Source organism: Pagrus major, chromosome 17, assembly GCF_040436345.1.
Source record: "Pagrus major chromosome 17, Pma_NU_1.0".
Lineage (NCBI taxonomy): Eukaryota > Metazoa > Chordata > Actinopteri > Spariformes > Sparidae > Pagrus > Pagrus major.
In genome coordinates, this window is record NC_133231.1 from 29,480,355 (window position 1) to 29,496,573 (window position 16,219).

The 16,219-nt window shown below is 41.6% G+C and overlaps 1 protein-coding gene across 1 annotated transcript in view; it reads left to right on the forward strand.

The window, feature by feature from the left end:
- The window catches only part of LOC141012539 (semaphorin-7A), a 48,286-nt gene that overhangs the window by 16,479 nt on the left and 15,588 nt on the right, over positions 1-16,219 (forward strand). Inside the window, exons 4-10 of the mRNA XM_073486045.1 lie at positions 3,421-3,516; positions 3,773-3,878; positions 7,350-7,457; positions 7,800-7,939; positions 9,696-9,874; positions 13,262-13,370; positions 13,571-13,778. Coding sequence (XP_073342146.1) covers positions 3,421-3,516; positions 3,773-3,878; positions 7,350-7,457; positions 7,800-7,939; positions 9,696-9,874; positions 13,262-13,370; positions 13,571-13,778 — 946 coding nt within the window. The remainder of the gene's footprint in view (positions 1-3,420; positions 3,517-3,772; positions 3,879-7,349; positions 7,458-7,799; positions 7,940-9,695; positions 9,875-13,261; positions 13,371-13,570; positions 13,779-16,219) is intronic.

Genomic DNA, 16,219 nt, shown 5'->3' on the forward strand with positions numbered 1-16,219 from the left:
GACCATTTTCTTTTGTTTTGTAGATCAATGTTTGACGAATTATAGCCGTAAGTGCTACACTAAATGATGGACACATTGATTACCCTTACAATGGCTATACTTCATAATAAAAATTAAAGTTTAATGTGATGCTGCAGCAGGAGGAAATGATTGGTTTGCATTAGCAGTAACTTGAGCTGTACAGATAGTGAGTGCCTTTTCTTGTAAATCGTATGGTGTAATAGGTTACGCTAGTGTTGTGACAGGTTTACTTACTGGCAGATAAAATTTCCTCATCATGTCACCCCTGCTCTGTCACGGCAGCGTGTCAGTTTGGGTCTATTATGGCAACCATTAGCGTGTTGTCATCAGGAAAAGGCCACTTTTGCAATTCAGCTGGCTTAGATTTTTTCTATTTCAGTATTGCCCATATCTCCAGCATTAACAGAGTCACGACACAAAACATAGAGGGCACTGCTTTCCTTGCACAAACCGGAGGAAAAGCCTCCAGAGAGTCAGGAAGTAGAAGATGGTGGAAAATGAGAACATCCTGATCTTTCCCAATGAAGCTAATGATGCCAGGAAGTGGCCCAGGAGGCAACAACTTTTTCGGTCTTTCAGCGATAGACAGCCTCACGGTTTGTAGAAAACTTCACTCCCGGTGTGAGATGGAGGCAGGAGGTTATCAGTAGGCAGCAATTGTAACAGACAGACTTTAACTATCTCTAAGTCCACAATGTTTAGCTTCAGTTTGTCTCGAGCACACACAGCCTCCGAAAGCTGAGCCCAGAGAGCAAATACACCAACATCAAACACGGTCCAGGTTGAGCATAACAAGAACAAACTCAATATTAATTCACGCTAATATTATTCCACAAAATCATCACCATAAATGTCCAATCATCCACTGTCACAACGGGGGGCTTGTGACAGTGGATGGAGAAGTTTGCTTAAAAAGGGCACTTAGCTCACTGTCTCCTGAAGAATCACTCAACTTTATGTTGTTAAGCTGTTAAGTGTAGTATAAATAATAAATCGAGCAGCAGGGTGCTTTTAAGACAACAGCTGTTCACCCTATTCTGAACCCTATCACCAGATAATAACACGCAGTAGATACTGGAGGATTCTCAAAGCCTCTTCAATTATGTAGATGCTGAAGGGTTTTTTTTGTCCTTGCCAACATTTTGAAAAATCCCGCTTTGTGCAATATTGGCGAGGGGTTTCACAGAATAACCGACCAGTTGACTAGTCGGCTATCAAAACCACTAGTCTACACTGTGCATTTTGTGTAGATCAATCATTCATCTGAGATTTTACCACGGTGCTGTAATAAATGCATCATAGTAGGCTATTTAGAGCTTCAGATTTCCTAATGACACAAGGTCAACATTAGGTATATTCAAATATACTGAATGTTTAACAACAACTATCATTTTCTACATCATGCCATGTTAAATAAACAGAATTTAAAGGTTTCTAGACGAGTGAAGACTTCCACTATTCCTGCAAGAGAGCAGTTAATAACAGACAAGCATGCCGGGGGTTTAGTCCAATTGGACCGCAGCTCATTTGTAAACAGCCTCCCAGAGCCAATCGAGGAGTCTGATATTTCCCCTACCCCAGGTTAGTCAACCCCTTACTGGTAGAGACGTTTTTGACCGGAAATTGTTATTGGGTGAAAAAAATACCATAATTCTCCTGCGATAAATTCACTACCGACCCCTTTTTGGGATTGTGAATGCCTCAATATTGGTGCATGGTGACTATGACATGGTTGCAGTTATGAAACAAACACTTGGTTAAGGTTAGGGAAAAAGGAATCTTGCTTGGAAACAGTTCACAAATGAAATATCCTGACTTTTGGACTTTCATGATTTGGTTGGGTTTAGGCACAAAGACTACTCAGTTGGTTAGCTTTAGGAAAAGATCATATTTTGGGTTAAAATAACAACGTTCTGCCACATAACTTACATAACTGAAGCTGCGTAAGTGACTTAACTCGTGTCAGGTAATGCGAAGGCCAGAAGTCCAATGTATGACCCGTCCAACCACTAGAGGGGTGCTTCAAGACATGATGCCAGAGGAGCATCTATAGTGTCAAAGTTAGAAGCGTAGGGCCGCTGACCAGACTGCTGTATTTGATGCGCTGGGAGCGAGAACAGGCTGCATCAGAGCATGAGACATGAACTCTGATCGCCTACAAGAAAGTCTGCAGTGCTCCATGCCTGCACACCATCCTCGCCTCCACCCCCGCTACATAAAGGGCACACTCCTGCCTGCTCTTGCACTGAACATTGGCTTTGCACATAAATGATGAGGTGTGGAATCACTGAATATGGATACAATCCTTCGGGATGCTGGGTTTGTATTGCAAGGAGCATTGTTTCTCAGCAGTGTTGAGCTTTTCCTGCCAAGCAGTAAAATAACTACACAACATGATGCATAAAAGTGTTTGAGATCAGCTGTAGTCTGATCAAAAATGAAGCTACCGAAAGAAGACAGTAGTCGTCACTAACCCTACCCCATGTAAACCCAGCTCTAATGTTATAACCCTCCAAGATCTGTTGTGTTAACCACAAAAATCCAAGTTCAACTATTTCCCTCAATAACAAAAATACAGTAAAGTAAAATACATACAAACTTGCATAGACTTACACACAAATTACCCAGCCCACCCATCTGCCTACCCATCCACCTACACATCCACCTACACACACTTACACAAGCTCTGGCCCTGTTTGTTGGACTTGGCGATGTACTTCCTCCGGCTCCAATTTTTTTACTAACCATGTTTCCATCAGAATTTGCGATTTGATTGTTTTGTAAAAAAAGCTGTTTAAAAGAAAAAAAAAAAAAAGACAACTCATTCATGACTCAACATTAGCAGAATTTACTCCTTCAGGGGAGTGTTTGGTATTCAATTTCATCCTCCATCCAGTAATGTCTTGGGGAATAGCGGTCCATTTTTCTGTACTTAATAACTAAGTGATGCATATGGAGTATTGCAGTGCTGTACTGCAGGGCTAAGCCTCATGTGTGCTGTCTGCCAAAAATGTTCCGAGCATGGATTGCCACCAATTTTCCTTAAATTGCTCTCTCTGAGCAATCCGCTCTGTCTCCTCGTAATCTGCTTTGTGTTGTACTCTTGCTTTGATTTTTCATCCCTCGATTCCACCTTCCTCTCTTCCTGTCTGTTTCTGTCCGTCCCCTGGTCTCTCTTTGTTGTTGTCTCTATCCTTTTGTGTTGTCTCTCCTCCTTTTGTGTTGTCTCTCCCTCTCTAATCACTTTTTCACACACTCTCCACGGTTTCTCCCCTCTCGCCTCTCTGTCTGTCTGCATCTTTAATCCCTCTCCCGATCTGTGTATTTTTCTCCCTCTTGCTTCTGCCTCATTTTCTGCCTTTTGTCCCCTCTCTTTTTTACCGTCTCTTTCTCTCACAGCTGGAGTGTGATAATTTCATCACCGTCATTCAGAAAGTAAATGATACAATCATAGTATGCGGGACAAACGCTGGAAGCCCCAGGTGCTGGATGCTGGTAAGAGTTTCTTCAGACATTACTTGAAATGCTTATAAATCGCGATGCAGCTGCTCCTTGAGTCGAAAACAGTCTAAAGATCGATTGTAATTAGCATTTTATTTATTTACTCACTTTTTTTTTCTCTCCTGGTTAGATTAAGGCCAGAAGTTATTTATCCCTACTGAGGATATCTTCACTCTGTACTGAATATGTGCCCTTAATGGAAACTTTCTGAAATGTGTGTGGGCTCAAACGTCCTCCCTCTCCCCGGCAGGTGAATGACACCGTGCTGACCGACGTCCAGGGCAATGGGCAGATAGCGTCGGCCTCTGACATCTCGCCAGCCTACCCTTCCCAGAGGTCCATCAGCATTCCTGCAGGTAACAAACGCAGGAGGAAAGTTATGGGTCTAAGCTGCATACGGGAGTTCATGATTCACTGGATGGAAAAAGAATAAAACCTGACAAATTATTACTGCCATGAAACGTTTTTCACAAAGGAGACTTCTGTGGTTGCTAGTGAAGCTGATAAACCTAAATAATCCACAACTAGATGGAGATAACAGCTGCACTTTGTTAAGATAATTGGGTCCTGTGTGGGCTGAAGTGAAGAATTGGTAATTTAAAGCTTGTTTGATTGGATGATTTACCAGATGGGTGTTCCCATTTGGATTTAGAACTGACTTATTATCGAGCCTCAAGGTTCTCTCCATGTTCTTAAACCTTTTGCACACTGGACAAACATCTGGTTTTCATCTTCAGTGGGAAAGGGTGCAATGGGCATTCATTCTCTGGTCAAATGACTCTGCTGCAGTCTAATGTTAATCAGCTCCAGCTCAGATCGACTGTGATGGAAACACGGCACCCAGGTGGACACGCTAATTTTTGCCAACTTTTCCGGTGCAATGCTCTGACGTGTGTTGATGTTCCAGACATTTGCACAGAAATACTTTTCCATCCGTTTCCGTTTAAGCAGCGATCAGACATCATTCAGTTGAGTTTGAAAGAGACTGAAGGAAAAGATATTAAAAAAATGGACCTTGGCCTCCAGGCTGCTGTCTACCGTCCCCTGTTTTCCAGCTCATTGAAACGTCTAACTTGACACAATAGAAAGAAATAAAAAACAGAAAAACAAACTTCTGGTCGTCTGGTGATGAAAAAGGAGTCGCCTGTTTAAAAAAACCTGCACATTCGAACATATTTTGGTGTAAAAATGGTAATAATAACAAAACACACAAGAAAAGACATGAATAATTCTAGTAACAATAATGATTTTTGAAGGCACCAACAAACAATGTCCTACAGACAGGGGCAAAACAGTTAGATGGGTCATTTCAGAAGGCAGCTATAAACAACATATTTTATGGTTCAGTTTTTTTGATTTCCTCAAGTTCCTCAAAGTTTAGCTCCCAAGGAAAAGCCTTGATGGTGATTATCCCAATAATTGAATTTGTGCCTCTTCATGCTAGCATCTCATGATGGCAAAATCTTGCACCAAACAGAAGTTCTCAAAGTAATCAGTACTTCAGGAAGTAATGTTTTTAGGTAATTGAGGTGGAGTAGTTCCATTTCCTGAGAGTGAGTGTCACCATCTCTAAAGTCTCAACCTTATTCTTGCCCAAGGTGTCACTTCTTCATATAACTTGTTTTGGAACAAAGCCATCGTCCAACTCTTTAAATTAACTTTACTCATTTGAGTCGGGAGCAACAGAGCAGACACTCGTGAATCCCCGGACTCCCAGGAGCAATCTGTCTCTTATTATCACTCTCTATTCATAACATGCAAATGAACAGGAGATGCTTTTACGTATAAGTGCCTGACAATATTTCAAAGAGCCTCAACAAGATAGATGTGTTCGTACGTTTTAATAGAGCATGTAGTACTTGGCTGAAACATATGTACTCTACCTTAAACGAGATCTAAAATGTTGCCTACTTTTAGTGAAAGTAACCCCTCAATGCTAATTGGATAATATCTGCAATTTAAAACACAGCACAGCTAGGTTTCTTTCTCCTGTGTAATTATTTAATGAGGTAACTTCAGGAAATCATTTCTGAGTTGCAACAAAGGCACTTAAAAAACAACTTGAGTGGCTTTGAAATCCATTACAAAAAAGAGCTTTATGTAAGTGAAGGTTGTTGAGTGAGCTGATGCAATTCACCAGATAGCTGAATCAAACTTCTTCTCTATAAGTGTTAGCGACGTGCTCTACCAACAATATTCAGTTGCAAAGGGAACTTATGGAATAACTCCCCCCATCTTGTTACAGTCGACACACATCCACCCCGAAAAAACAAAGGAGAAACCCTAGGAAGAGCGACAACAGAAACAACATTGCTCAGTGATGGTCATAGAGCTGTAATGAGTTTATTCCTGTGCCCTAGCAGATCATATACTGTATGTAATTTTGTAACATCACCGGGGGATCGCACCACCCTGAGTGCCAAACATACAAGAGCCAGCCATCTGCCATTGCGCATTCACATGGAAAAAAAAAAATCATGATGAAACTGAGCTGTTGTTCAACCGACTGCATCAACAGATTCAGAAAGAAATTCAGGCAGAAGTTTTCACAGACTCTTTGATGCTCAGGAGATATGAAGAGGGCTGCGTAATGGTTACTAACAGGCAACTTGTTCTCGGGATGAAACATAATAAAATCAAAACACTTTTTGGTACTACTCTTCGTCCACAGATAACCAGAATATCCTTTGAAGTCTCAGTACTTTTGATCATGCAGGCAGATTCTTTAAAACATGGTCTTCAGTATGTATGTATATGCCCTGCAGGTTTTGTTTACTTCCATTACTTCCCCAGTGTGGAGGTATATATGTGAGGAAACTCAATATCTGGCCACACTTCAGCATCCAGAGACTGCTGACTGTCTGGTGCAGTGTACCAGTCATTCTTGTTGCCAGTGGCAATCTTTTTAAGGGTTTCATTGTTTTCCTCCCAGCATCACAGCTCGCCGTATTCAAAAGCAGCCACAGTTGTTTCATTTTACCACACAGCGACGGCGGCGAGAAAAGGCGGTCGCACATGAAGAAGTGACAAATATGAGCTCCAGTGTTTTTGTGAAAATACAGGTCTGCTAATGAAATGTTGCATTTGAAATCCAGCTCTGTTAGACTGAATAAAAGGCAATTGTTTGTGGGTGTAATTGATCAATTTCACGAGGTCACCACATTGGACTTCAGTGCCTGGTGTCTCTCTACAGGGAATGGATGCTCTTAATTGTGTGAATATTGAGGAGTGCAGGGTCACATTAACTAAACAGAGATGTTTCAAATTCGAGCGACCCTGCAGCAGGCACTCGCAGCGCATGGCGATTAAGGATGGACAAATTGTGTGTTTGTTAAAACATCTAACGCAGATGGATTGTTTGTAGAGACTCTCAGAAATTAGTGAGAGGTTAGTTAGCACAGCGAGAAGCTCCCCTAGATGGAGGATCGATTGCCGAAGCAACGAGCCGCTCTTCGCTTGAGTTGAGCAGCATTCTAATAACGATCCGTCCTAATTAAGATGTTAGTAGCACAATTTCAAACGCTTCCCCTCTGCATCGCTATGGAGACAGAGCTCTACGTGAACACTGTGATTGGTGGCTGCTCATCAGTGCAGACAGCTATCCTGCCTCGATGTCTTCTTTGCTCTTGCTGTGTCTCTCTTTATTCTGTGTCCCTCCTGGGCCTCCTCCTTTTCTGTCTTCGCTCTCCCTCTCTGTGTTTAATGTTCTCTGTATCTTCCTCTCCTTCCTCACACCCCGTCTGTGTCGCTCCAATCTCTCTGAACCTTGCACCTCCTCATTTTTTACCCTCTCTTCTCTCTGTCTTTTTTTTCCCTCGCTGTCTCAGATGGGAGTCTGTATTCTGCTATGTCGTCGGTGACGGGTCACGCCGGCTCGATCCGGCGAACATTCGGCTCCCAGAAACTCTTGAAGACGGAGAACATTTGGCTGCTCAGTGAGTAGGAGGAGGGGAGTCATGCAGAAACCGTAAAGGTTTACTAATGAATATGGAGCTGGTGGGTGGTACTTTCTCTAGATCACCCACCATCATTCCCAAGGGAAAAATAACACGTAGGTGTATTTACTGCCATTATGTTTATGGTTTGGGTCACCTTATTTACAGCCTTAAAATGCAAATCGGAAACATTGAGAACAGCCATTAACAGGCGTGTGGAGTCTCATAATGTCCTCTTTTTTACATTCAGTCTAATGTTAGCAGTATGTCCTCGAAAGAGGTGGTCTAAACATGAAATGAGAGTGCACTAGAAGACATTTCTTGACCCTCAAATGTCTCTAGATCCGCAGTTTGCTGGTGCAGCCATAATCCCGTCTTCAATAAAGTTCAAGGAGGAGATCTACTTCTTCTTCAGTGAGATCAACAAGACAGCCCGAGTGGATGAGGAGCCTTACAGGGCCCGCATTGGCCGAATCTGCACGGTAAGGATCCTACTTACATGTGAACAAACCCAGGTCATTTTTCTACTCTTGCAACCTCCAACGACAATGACCGACTCATTGATTGTCTGACCACGACTCAGATATATCCAAAGAGTGGTTTGCCCTTTTTGAATTGCTTTAATTAAGTGAATTACTGAAGGGTTACCAAGTCATTATTGAAGCATTTTTTATTTGTTATATTTGTCTTAACATCCTGACGTCAATCAATAAATTTAAATGCCCTGGTAAGAAAAAGAAAAAAAATCTGGTGCCTCTGGCTGTCTCAGGTCTGAATAAGCCCATCCACTACATGTGAATGAGTGTGAATCCTGCCCACACACTAATTGCTAATGACCAGTCGTCCATGCTCATATATCAGATATATCGCTAACAGTTAGTGAGTCAGTCGCACAAGAATGGAAGAGAAAGTGCAGCCAAAGTTTCTCAATGCTAACATGCTAGCATGAGTAATAACAGTAGCCATGTCCATAGTTTACATTCATTTTAGTAATGTTAGGCGTTTTCTTATATGTGAGTGAGATATGATGTAGTTTAATAAGGTTAGCAATGACAATGATGCGCTGCACTCACAGTAAACAGCCCATAATACTGTTGTTCAGCAGCTAACACAGTTAGCACAAAGCACACTGCCACAGCAGTAACTTCCTGGCCTGGTCGCCTTTTTTCGGACTGAGGTAGATTCATGGTGGATATTGTGCTTGTGTTTATGTGAATGTGGCATTTAACAGAGCTGTTAATTTATGTTTTTATTAGACTAAAAAAAGCGAGAGAGAACTTGCTGCTAACACATCTCCCAGCTAGCCAACGAGAACAATGGGGCGAGTGTTTTGGAGGAAGGCCTGAAGGGAGCAAGTGGGATTTTTGTTTTGTTCTCTACAATATTACCAACCCCAGGTTTAAAGGAATAAACGTTTGAATGCTTTAAAATAAAAATAAATCCTAAATGTGATGAGGGAAGACGGTACAGTAGGCCTACTGTCATTTATGGTTCATTTTCTGTCTACTTGACATTTTTTAAACGTCTGTTGTGTTATTTACTGAGCAGTAAATCCACACAGAACATAAGATTGTTGGATTTAGAAAAGCCAGGCACAAATTTGAACTGCTGCCGCACTGCTCTGGGTAGAAACATGTTTATCTTAACACTTTCTAATCACTGATGTCAAACAGATGTTTCCCCATCAGCTGTCAAAGGCAAAACGCCTGCTGCATTAACCCTGAAAATGAACCCCAGATCTCATAAAGACAGCCGAATGAAAAGAGAAATAATAAGAGCAGAAAGGCAATGTTTCATAGTAAGTGTGATGTGGCTAACTAGCTCAGGTATTTGATAATTAAAGGAGCAAGAAAGCAGATCATTATTTCACATAATTCACATTATTCTTTTAGAGAGGTCCACAGGGCGTTTACCCTCAGCTAACTGGCTACAGCGACACACATCGGTTTCTCAGAGGCTAATAAATGTATCATTACATCCATAAATCACCTGGATTTTCTTCACAGTTAGGAAAGTGTGCAAAGAACGGACCAATCTCTCTGGACCCAGGCAATGTTGGTCTGTAACTACCTCCAGCTCCAAAAGCTAGTCAGGGAGGGAAAGGGAGCCCTGGTATCCGTGTTAGGGCTCAGTGTCACAACTCGGCAGGCGACACCAAATAAAATTCAAAATCAATCACAGCGACCTGGCTGCTCTATCATGACTTTGTTTGTCAAAACCCTTTTATGTTATTTTCAGGTGGATGAAGGGGGCATCAAAGCCCTGCTGGAGAACTCATGGACCACCTTCATGAAGGCCCGGGTGATGTGCGGCGCAGGAAACACCCAGCAGCAGTACAACAACATGAAGCAGGCGGTGGTGCTGACGGCGCAGGACAAGAGGGCCGGGGTCATGTACGGCCTCTTCTCCAACGCATGGTGAGCTGGAACACATTGTGAACAATTTGACTACCTTCACGGTTTAATTGGCTGAAGGAAATTACATGTAAAATCTTATCTTTTGAAGCTATTTTAGCCCATTTGTGAATATAAAACAAAGAAAGAACAATGAAGCTTTGTTGTGTTGCATGAAGTGGAGTCGTGCTTCTCGTGTCTCTGTGAACTTTGGATTGATTCAACAACAGCTTGATAAACATGAATATATTACATACAAGTGGAACAAAGAGACCAGCCATGAGAAGGCATCGGTGTGACACCCGTGCACGGTCGCCCACGTGCAATCCAGAGAAGAATTATTCCGCTTGAGACATGTTAGACTCATTTTAAAGCGCGTTTTCCTGTAGCTTACTATTGGCGCCACTGTTGCAAAGACAGCATTAGCAACATGGCTACTGTCCAAAGCAAAAAACAACCAAAAGAATCCCAGTTTGACCTCAATCCCTGATCTCAGTGCTCTGAAAAAGGCAGGATAAAACACACTTATTTACATATTTACTGGGAAAGAATGCCGGTTTTTAACCCACTTACATCCTGGTGCTAGGCTGAAACACATGTCAGCAGAGGTAATAGACTTTGACACAACACCGGAGTGCTCTCCATTGAGTGAATGCCGGTCTGTTTTGTTTTACCAGTCTCCCTCTCCACCTTCTTTGCCTCCTCCATCAGCGGGTTTGTACTTCTTCTGCAGCAAAGGGTTTCCACAGTTATTCCAGTTGTTCTACATTACCTGGGGATAGTGACCGGGGAAAACAATTTCCTCTTCCTGTTTTGGTTGCACAATGGCAAATGTGCTTCCTTTAGTCCCGTAATTCGACTTTTGTTTTAATGGGAAAAAAATCAAGCACCAGGGCAGACTGAATAACAGTGAAAGAAAGGCTTATAGGGAACAAGTGGATGGTGTCATTTCCTACTGTTGCCAGTTTAATATTTAAATATTAAGTTAAATATTAACTTACATGTCAATGTAAAAATGTATTGCTTGTTCAGTTGTCTACAAACATCAACGTGGCGTAATAACAACATCACACACCATCACTCTAAGTAACGTCACCCATACAAACCACACTGTTTTGCCTTTGAACTGTATTCGCTTCAGGAAAATACCTGATCATCTCGCACCTTTTACACAAAAATAAAATCTTCCTGTCTGAACCACAGTCAGACAAAACACTTCTGTCATCATTCTTGAATGATGCAGCTCTTTTATTTATTCATTCATTTTTATGCAGACTTTGTGATGTAATTTTATTTCAAGGACAAGAAAGCATAAAGAAGCATTGAGCAATTCAAAAGGAGTATTTTCCAAAATGATTCATGGTTCGATTATGACGTACAGTAACAGACGTAAGTGCACAGTAAGACATTTCTGCTACTAGTGGTCTTTCAATCAGAACAATAATCAGTGTGACTCAGTAAACGTCATCTGAAAAGAGTTTTAAAACATTACCTCGTCCGTGAACATTTCTTCCTGGCTTCCTTCACTCTCTGAATCTCTCCTTTCAGTTAGGATTTCTCAGGATTTGAACATTGTTAAAAACATTTGTGACAATTTAAGTACACATCTCAACAAAATATACAACATAGGAATATTTAATGTGGAAATGTTGCATTTTATACATTTGATATTGTCTTTTATTCTGAAAATTTCTTTCTATCTGTCAGGCTGATCATGCAAATGATACAGGGAAACGAACTGATAACACAATAAATAATACAAAACTAAAGAATAACACAGTAACTGACACTCATCCGCCCACACAGCAGTACACACCACATACCAGCAGCACCTCCTGACACACAGACACATAACACACACTCCCACACACAAAAGTTTATCATTATATCAGATTTCTCAGCGTTTTCGTGTAGATTTCATTTAACTGTCACAGCAGTTGCAGCATTGGGAATGAGAAATCTGACGAATAATTGCTCACATAATGTAAGTAATGTTCCAGCACTATCAGCTGTACAAGTACAGAACAGATTGCTATCATTTAATTTTCTGAAAGACATCGCCAAATAATGTCTCTAATTGTTTACAAAAGGAAATGCTGATTACAGTTTGTCTTGTCAGATGTATTAATTGCTATATTTTTGGCACATTTTCAAACTGCAATACACACATGCAATTAGTTTTTCAGCTGTATCAGCGAAGGTACACATTTGTGTTGCGTGTTTGCAGATAATGGTACAACCTCACACTAACTAATTTTGGCAGATTCTTATTTCATGTAATTGTGTGGCTCTGAAAACACTGAAGGACAAACATCCAAAAGAAGGACTTCATTAATTCCCCACTGCCCTGACAAAACACCATTTTTAAATTGTTCACTTGTAAGTGATAAATAAATGTTGCACTTAGCTTCAAGCTGACAATACATCTGCGTCCCCGTAAGGAAGTACAACCACAAGAACTATGTAGTAAAATAAATAACAGTTTGCCTAACAGCAAAATGAAAGTTACTCAGAATGCTCTATTAGCCTCAGAAAGATAGTAAAATGTCTAACTTGGTTCGCAGTACACTGATCACAGATGAACGAAATTAACAAATAGCTGAAATCAAATGAGTGATCCAAATATCACATCCTCACACCTAAACGACTCAAAAGGTCGACCTCCAGGTTTAGGCGACAAAACGACTTGGTAAGGTTTAGAAAAACTTATTAACATAACTTCTTATGCAGCTGAACTTTCGTATATATGTACGTTAAGTATGTAACTTAAGTATTTCATGAACATGACATTGGTTAACGACATGACTGACTTGTTTGACCCATCCATCGATCCATCTTAAATATGGATTGTAACAAGCTGCTTGCACATTCAACCTTTGGTATTTTTTCTGATGAGGACAGGCTGGATTCCAAAAGGGTATCTGGGGAGAAGCTAGCTGTGTTAGCTTGCTTGTAGTCTTTGTACTAAGCTAGGCTGCACACATCTTTGACCACGCAGAAAAAAGGAAAATCTTACTTTTCAAAATATTTGAGAATTCCAAAAAGTGAGGGAAAGGGGTTCCTGGTAACTGGGTTAGAGATCATTGTCTCTTCTTTTCAGGGGACAGAAAATAAAATTCGACATTAGCAGTAAGGGGTTGCTAGGAGCAAAGATAGAGCTAACCAGTATCTACTCATTATCCCTCATTATCAGTTGGATAGGTCTGACATTTGTGACCTGCTAATTTAAGAGATTTTCTTTCTAGCTTTCTAACGAGTCTGCTGCCCTAGAACAAGCCAGGAATTATAGATATTTGCTATTTTAGGGCCCTGGGTTGGATGAGAACGCCTAGCTGTGCCCCTGCATCCCTCATAATGACTTGCCCTGCTTTTATTGTCAATGTAATTACTCTTCTCTCTGCCTTTGTTCAGGGGCAGAACAGTGATCTGTGCTTACTCCATCGAAGATATTGACCAGGCTTTCTCCACATCCAAACTGAAGGGCTACAGCAGTTCATTCATCGGCAATCGCCCTGGGATGGTAAGAAAAACCAACAAGCAATCTGGAAAAAACGGCACTGAGATATTAATGCGATTGTATGAGTCAGTCTTTGTTCTGGTGCTGTTCTAGAAAGAGAGTTTAATAAAAGAGAAGCAATTTTGAGCTCTTTGTCCAAGGGCATTTTGTTTATTCAAGAGCCCAACCGAGTCTGAATCGATTACATCGCTTCTCCTCCTCAGTGTGTCCGCAAGAACTCAACAGCGGGAGGTCACAACGACATCAAGAACCTCGGGGTGATCAGATACCACCCGGAGATTGAGGATGTGATCAGGCCCGTCGGTGTGGCCCCGCTCGACCTGCCCACAGATGACCAGATCACACACACCGTGGCGGACATTGTCCTGGCGGTCAACGATGAGCACTACAGCGTCTTATACCTCGGAACAGGTGTGTGTGTGTATGCATGTACAGTATACAGTTGGGTCCAAACACCTGAGTTTGAAAAATGTCTTCAAAGAAAGTTTCAGAATTCCCCTTTTGCTTTAATGACAGCATGAATTCGAGTTGGCATTGTGATCTCGCAGAATACTTGGCTTTCTCAGTCGTCAAGTGCCCCCATAAAAGTTCAGTGGGGTTGAGGTGACTGTGGAACGAAGGTCGTCTTTGGTCTTCAAGTAGTTCTTCCAAAGCTTTGAGGAGTGTTTGGGCTCATTATCCTGCCGCAGTATGAATCCTTCTCCACAAAGATGCAAACCAGAGTGTGTAGCATGTCACTGAAGAATGGAGTGGTACTTGTCCCTGGTCAGGTTGGAGTCAGTCCAACTCCAGAGGAGGCACAACAGCCCTCAGACTTGAATATTCCCATCACCATGTGTCACTGTGGGTTTGAAACACTGCTGCATCACTCTCTGTTCTTCTTACATACACCCTTCTCTCACTGACATAAATCTCAAACTTGGATTAATCAGTAAATAGAACTTTGTCCAGTCATCCACTGTGACACTGTGGTATATCTTGGCCAACCCCCAAGAAATTGACAAATGGGCTGAGACCACTACGAGACTGCCCTCTTTTGATGGAGCTGTTGTTAATTGGCGTCCCGCGTTTTGCATCAGTGAAGAAGATGCTTTTCTATTGATGTATCGATCGTCTGATGGTGTGATCACTTTGGGTCTGTCTGATTACGCTTTGGATACAACTGATCCAGTTTCTTTCAAGAGATCCATGCACTGCCCTCTTATTAATCTTCAGTCTAGCTTTGATTTGACGCTAAGAAAGGCCCTCTTTGCTTGGGATAACAATTTGACTTTCGCTTACTTTCTGTATCCTCAAACTGTCTGAGTATTTCCAGGTTTACATGACAATATAAGAGATTTTCAATGTGGTCCCAGACTTTTGAATCCCACTATATATGTGAGCAGCAGCATCATCTGACTCAAGTTGTGTGTGTTTAAAGGTCCACTTTGTAGGAAAGGTAATATTTGAGTTTCATTCCAAACTCGTCAAAGACTGAGACTCAAAAATCGACTTTCTGGTTTGGTCTCCACCAAAAAACATGAGGTTACTTAATATCTGGGTAAAAGATCTGGGCTAGTTTTCTAGCCAGGAAGTCACTTACCTTGCCAATTTGCAATTTGGTGCTGGGCAGGCAGTGTACAGTTGATGTGTCAGAGCTTTTTTGCATAAAACTGCTGGCTTCTGCTCTAAATGGGGTTGATAAGAGAGGTGAGGCTGGAGAAAAATCAAAACTGAGCTCAAGAAGGACACAAAAACTCTGAAGAGCTGCAGAAATCATGATGATTGTAAATGAGAGCATCCTGTTTCCATCCTCTCTGATGGTCTCACCCTAACTTTAACACCAATGTTCTCCCAAGGGGAAATAATGCCTTGATCACAGATGTTAAGTACAAAATATATGATGACCAAAACTGCAAAAAATTGACTAAGGTTGTTAAAAAATCCTCGAAGACGCACATATTTATACTTATCAGGGCAACTGATCCATACAACTCAAGGTTCTACCCGTTCAGCAGCACATCACCATGAAAGAGCAGGATGAAATGGAATAAATGAATGAATTAATTTAATTAATGCTCATAGACAGTTAAGAAAATAAGCCTCGAGCTGAAGGATATGATTGAATTGCTAATACAAGCACCAAATAGTGCAAAGTGTGGAAAATTGACACAAGGTCAAAAATCTATTCAGTTAAAAATCTATTCAAATGGTGCCTGGCTTTCACACGACTGTTTCTATTTGATCAAAGCAGCGATGCTGAGACGCTTCTGTTGCCCGTAGCTGTTACTCCAAAAATTGCCTTGTGCCTCGGGGAGATTACTATGGCAACCATCACAAGTCATATGCTCGTGTGTGTGAGCCTCTCGACACGCTGAAGTTCACCGAAAAGATGAGAGAGTGTCATCATATCCACCGCAGCGCAATCTCTCTCGCTCTGGCAGCTGATAAGTCCCTGTCATTTACAGTATCAGGCATTTCTGGGTTGACTAATAATAGCGCGCAGAAAAACAATAAAGTGTTAAAAAAGACAGGAGGATGGCCGCTCGCTGTGGGCTTTACTAACTGTGTCATTAAAAGGAGGGAACGGATGGAGAGCTATGAACAGCCACGGGTCTCTGTGGTGGCCTAAAAAGAAACTGGAGCAGTTTGAGTCGCGCTGGTATCTGAGGCCAGAGGAACAGGTTGTACTGGAGATCTGTCGCTCTTTTTTTTGTTCTTTGTTTTTTTCATTTTCAAGAACAGACAATGACATGTGAAGGAACGTGGCTGTTACTCCTGAATAATTATGCTCTTGTGTTTTGTGAAAAGAAAGCTTGGACACCTCTGATCTGTTCTTAATCCCGGTTTGATCGCCTTCCTTTTTTTTTCTC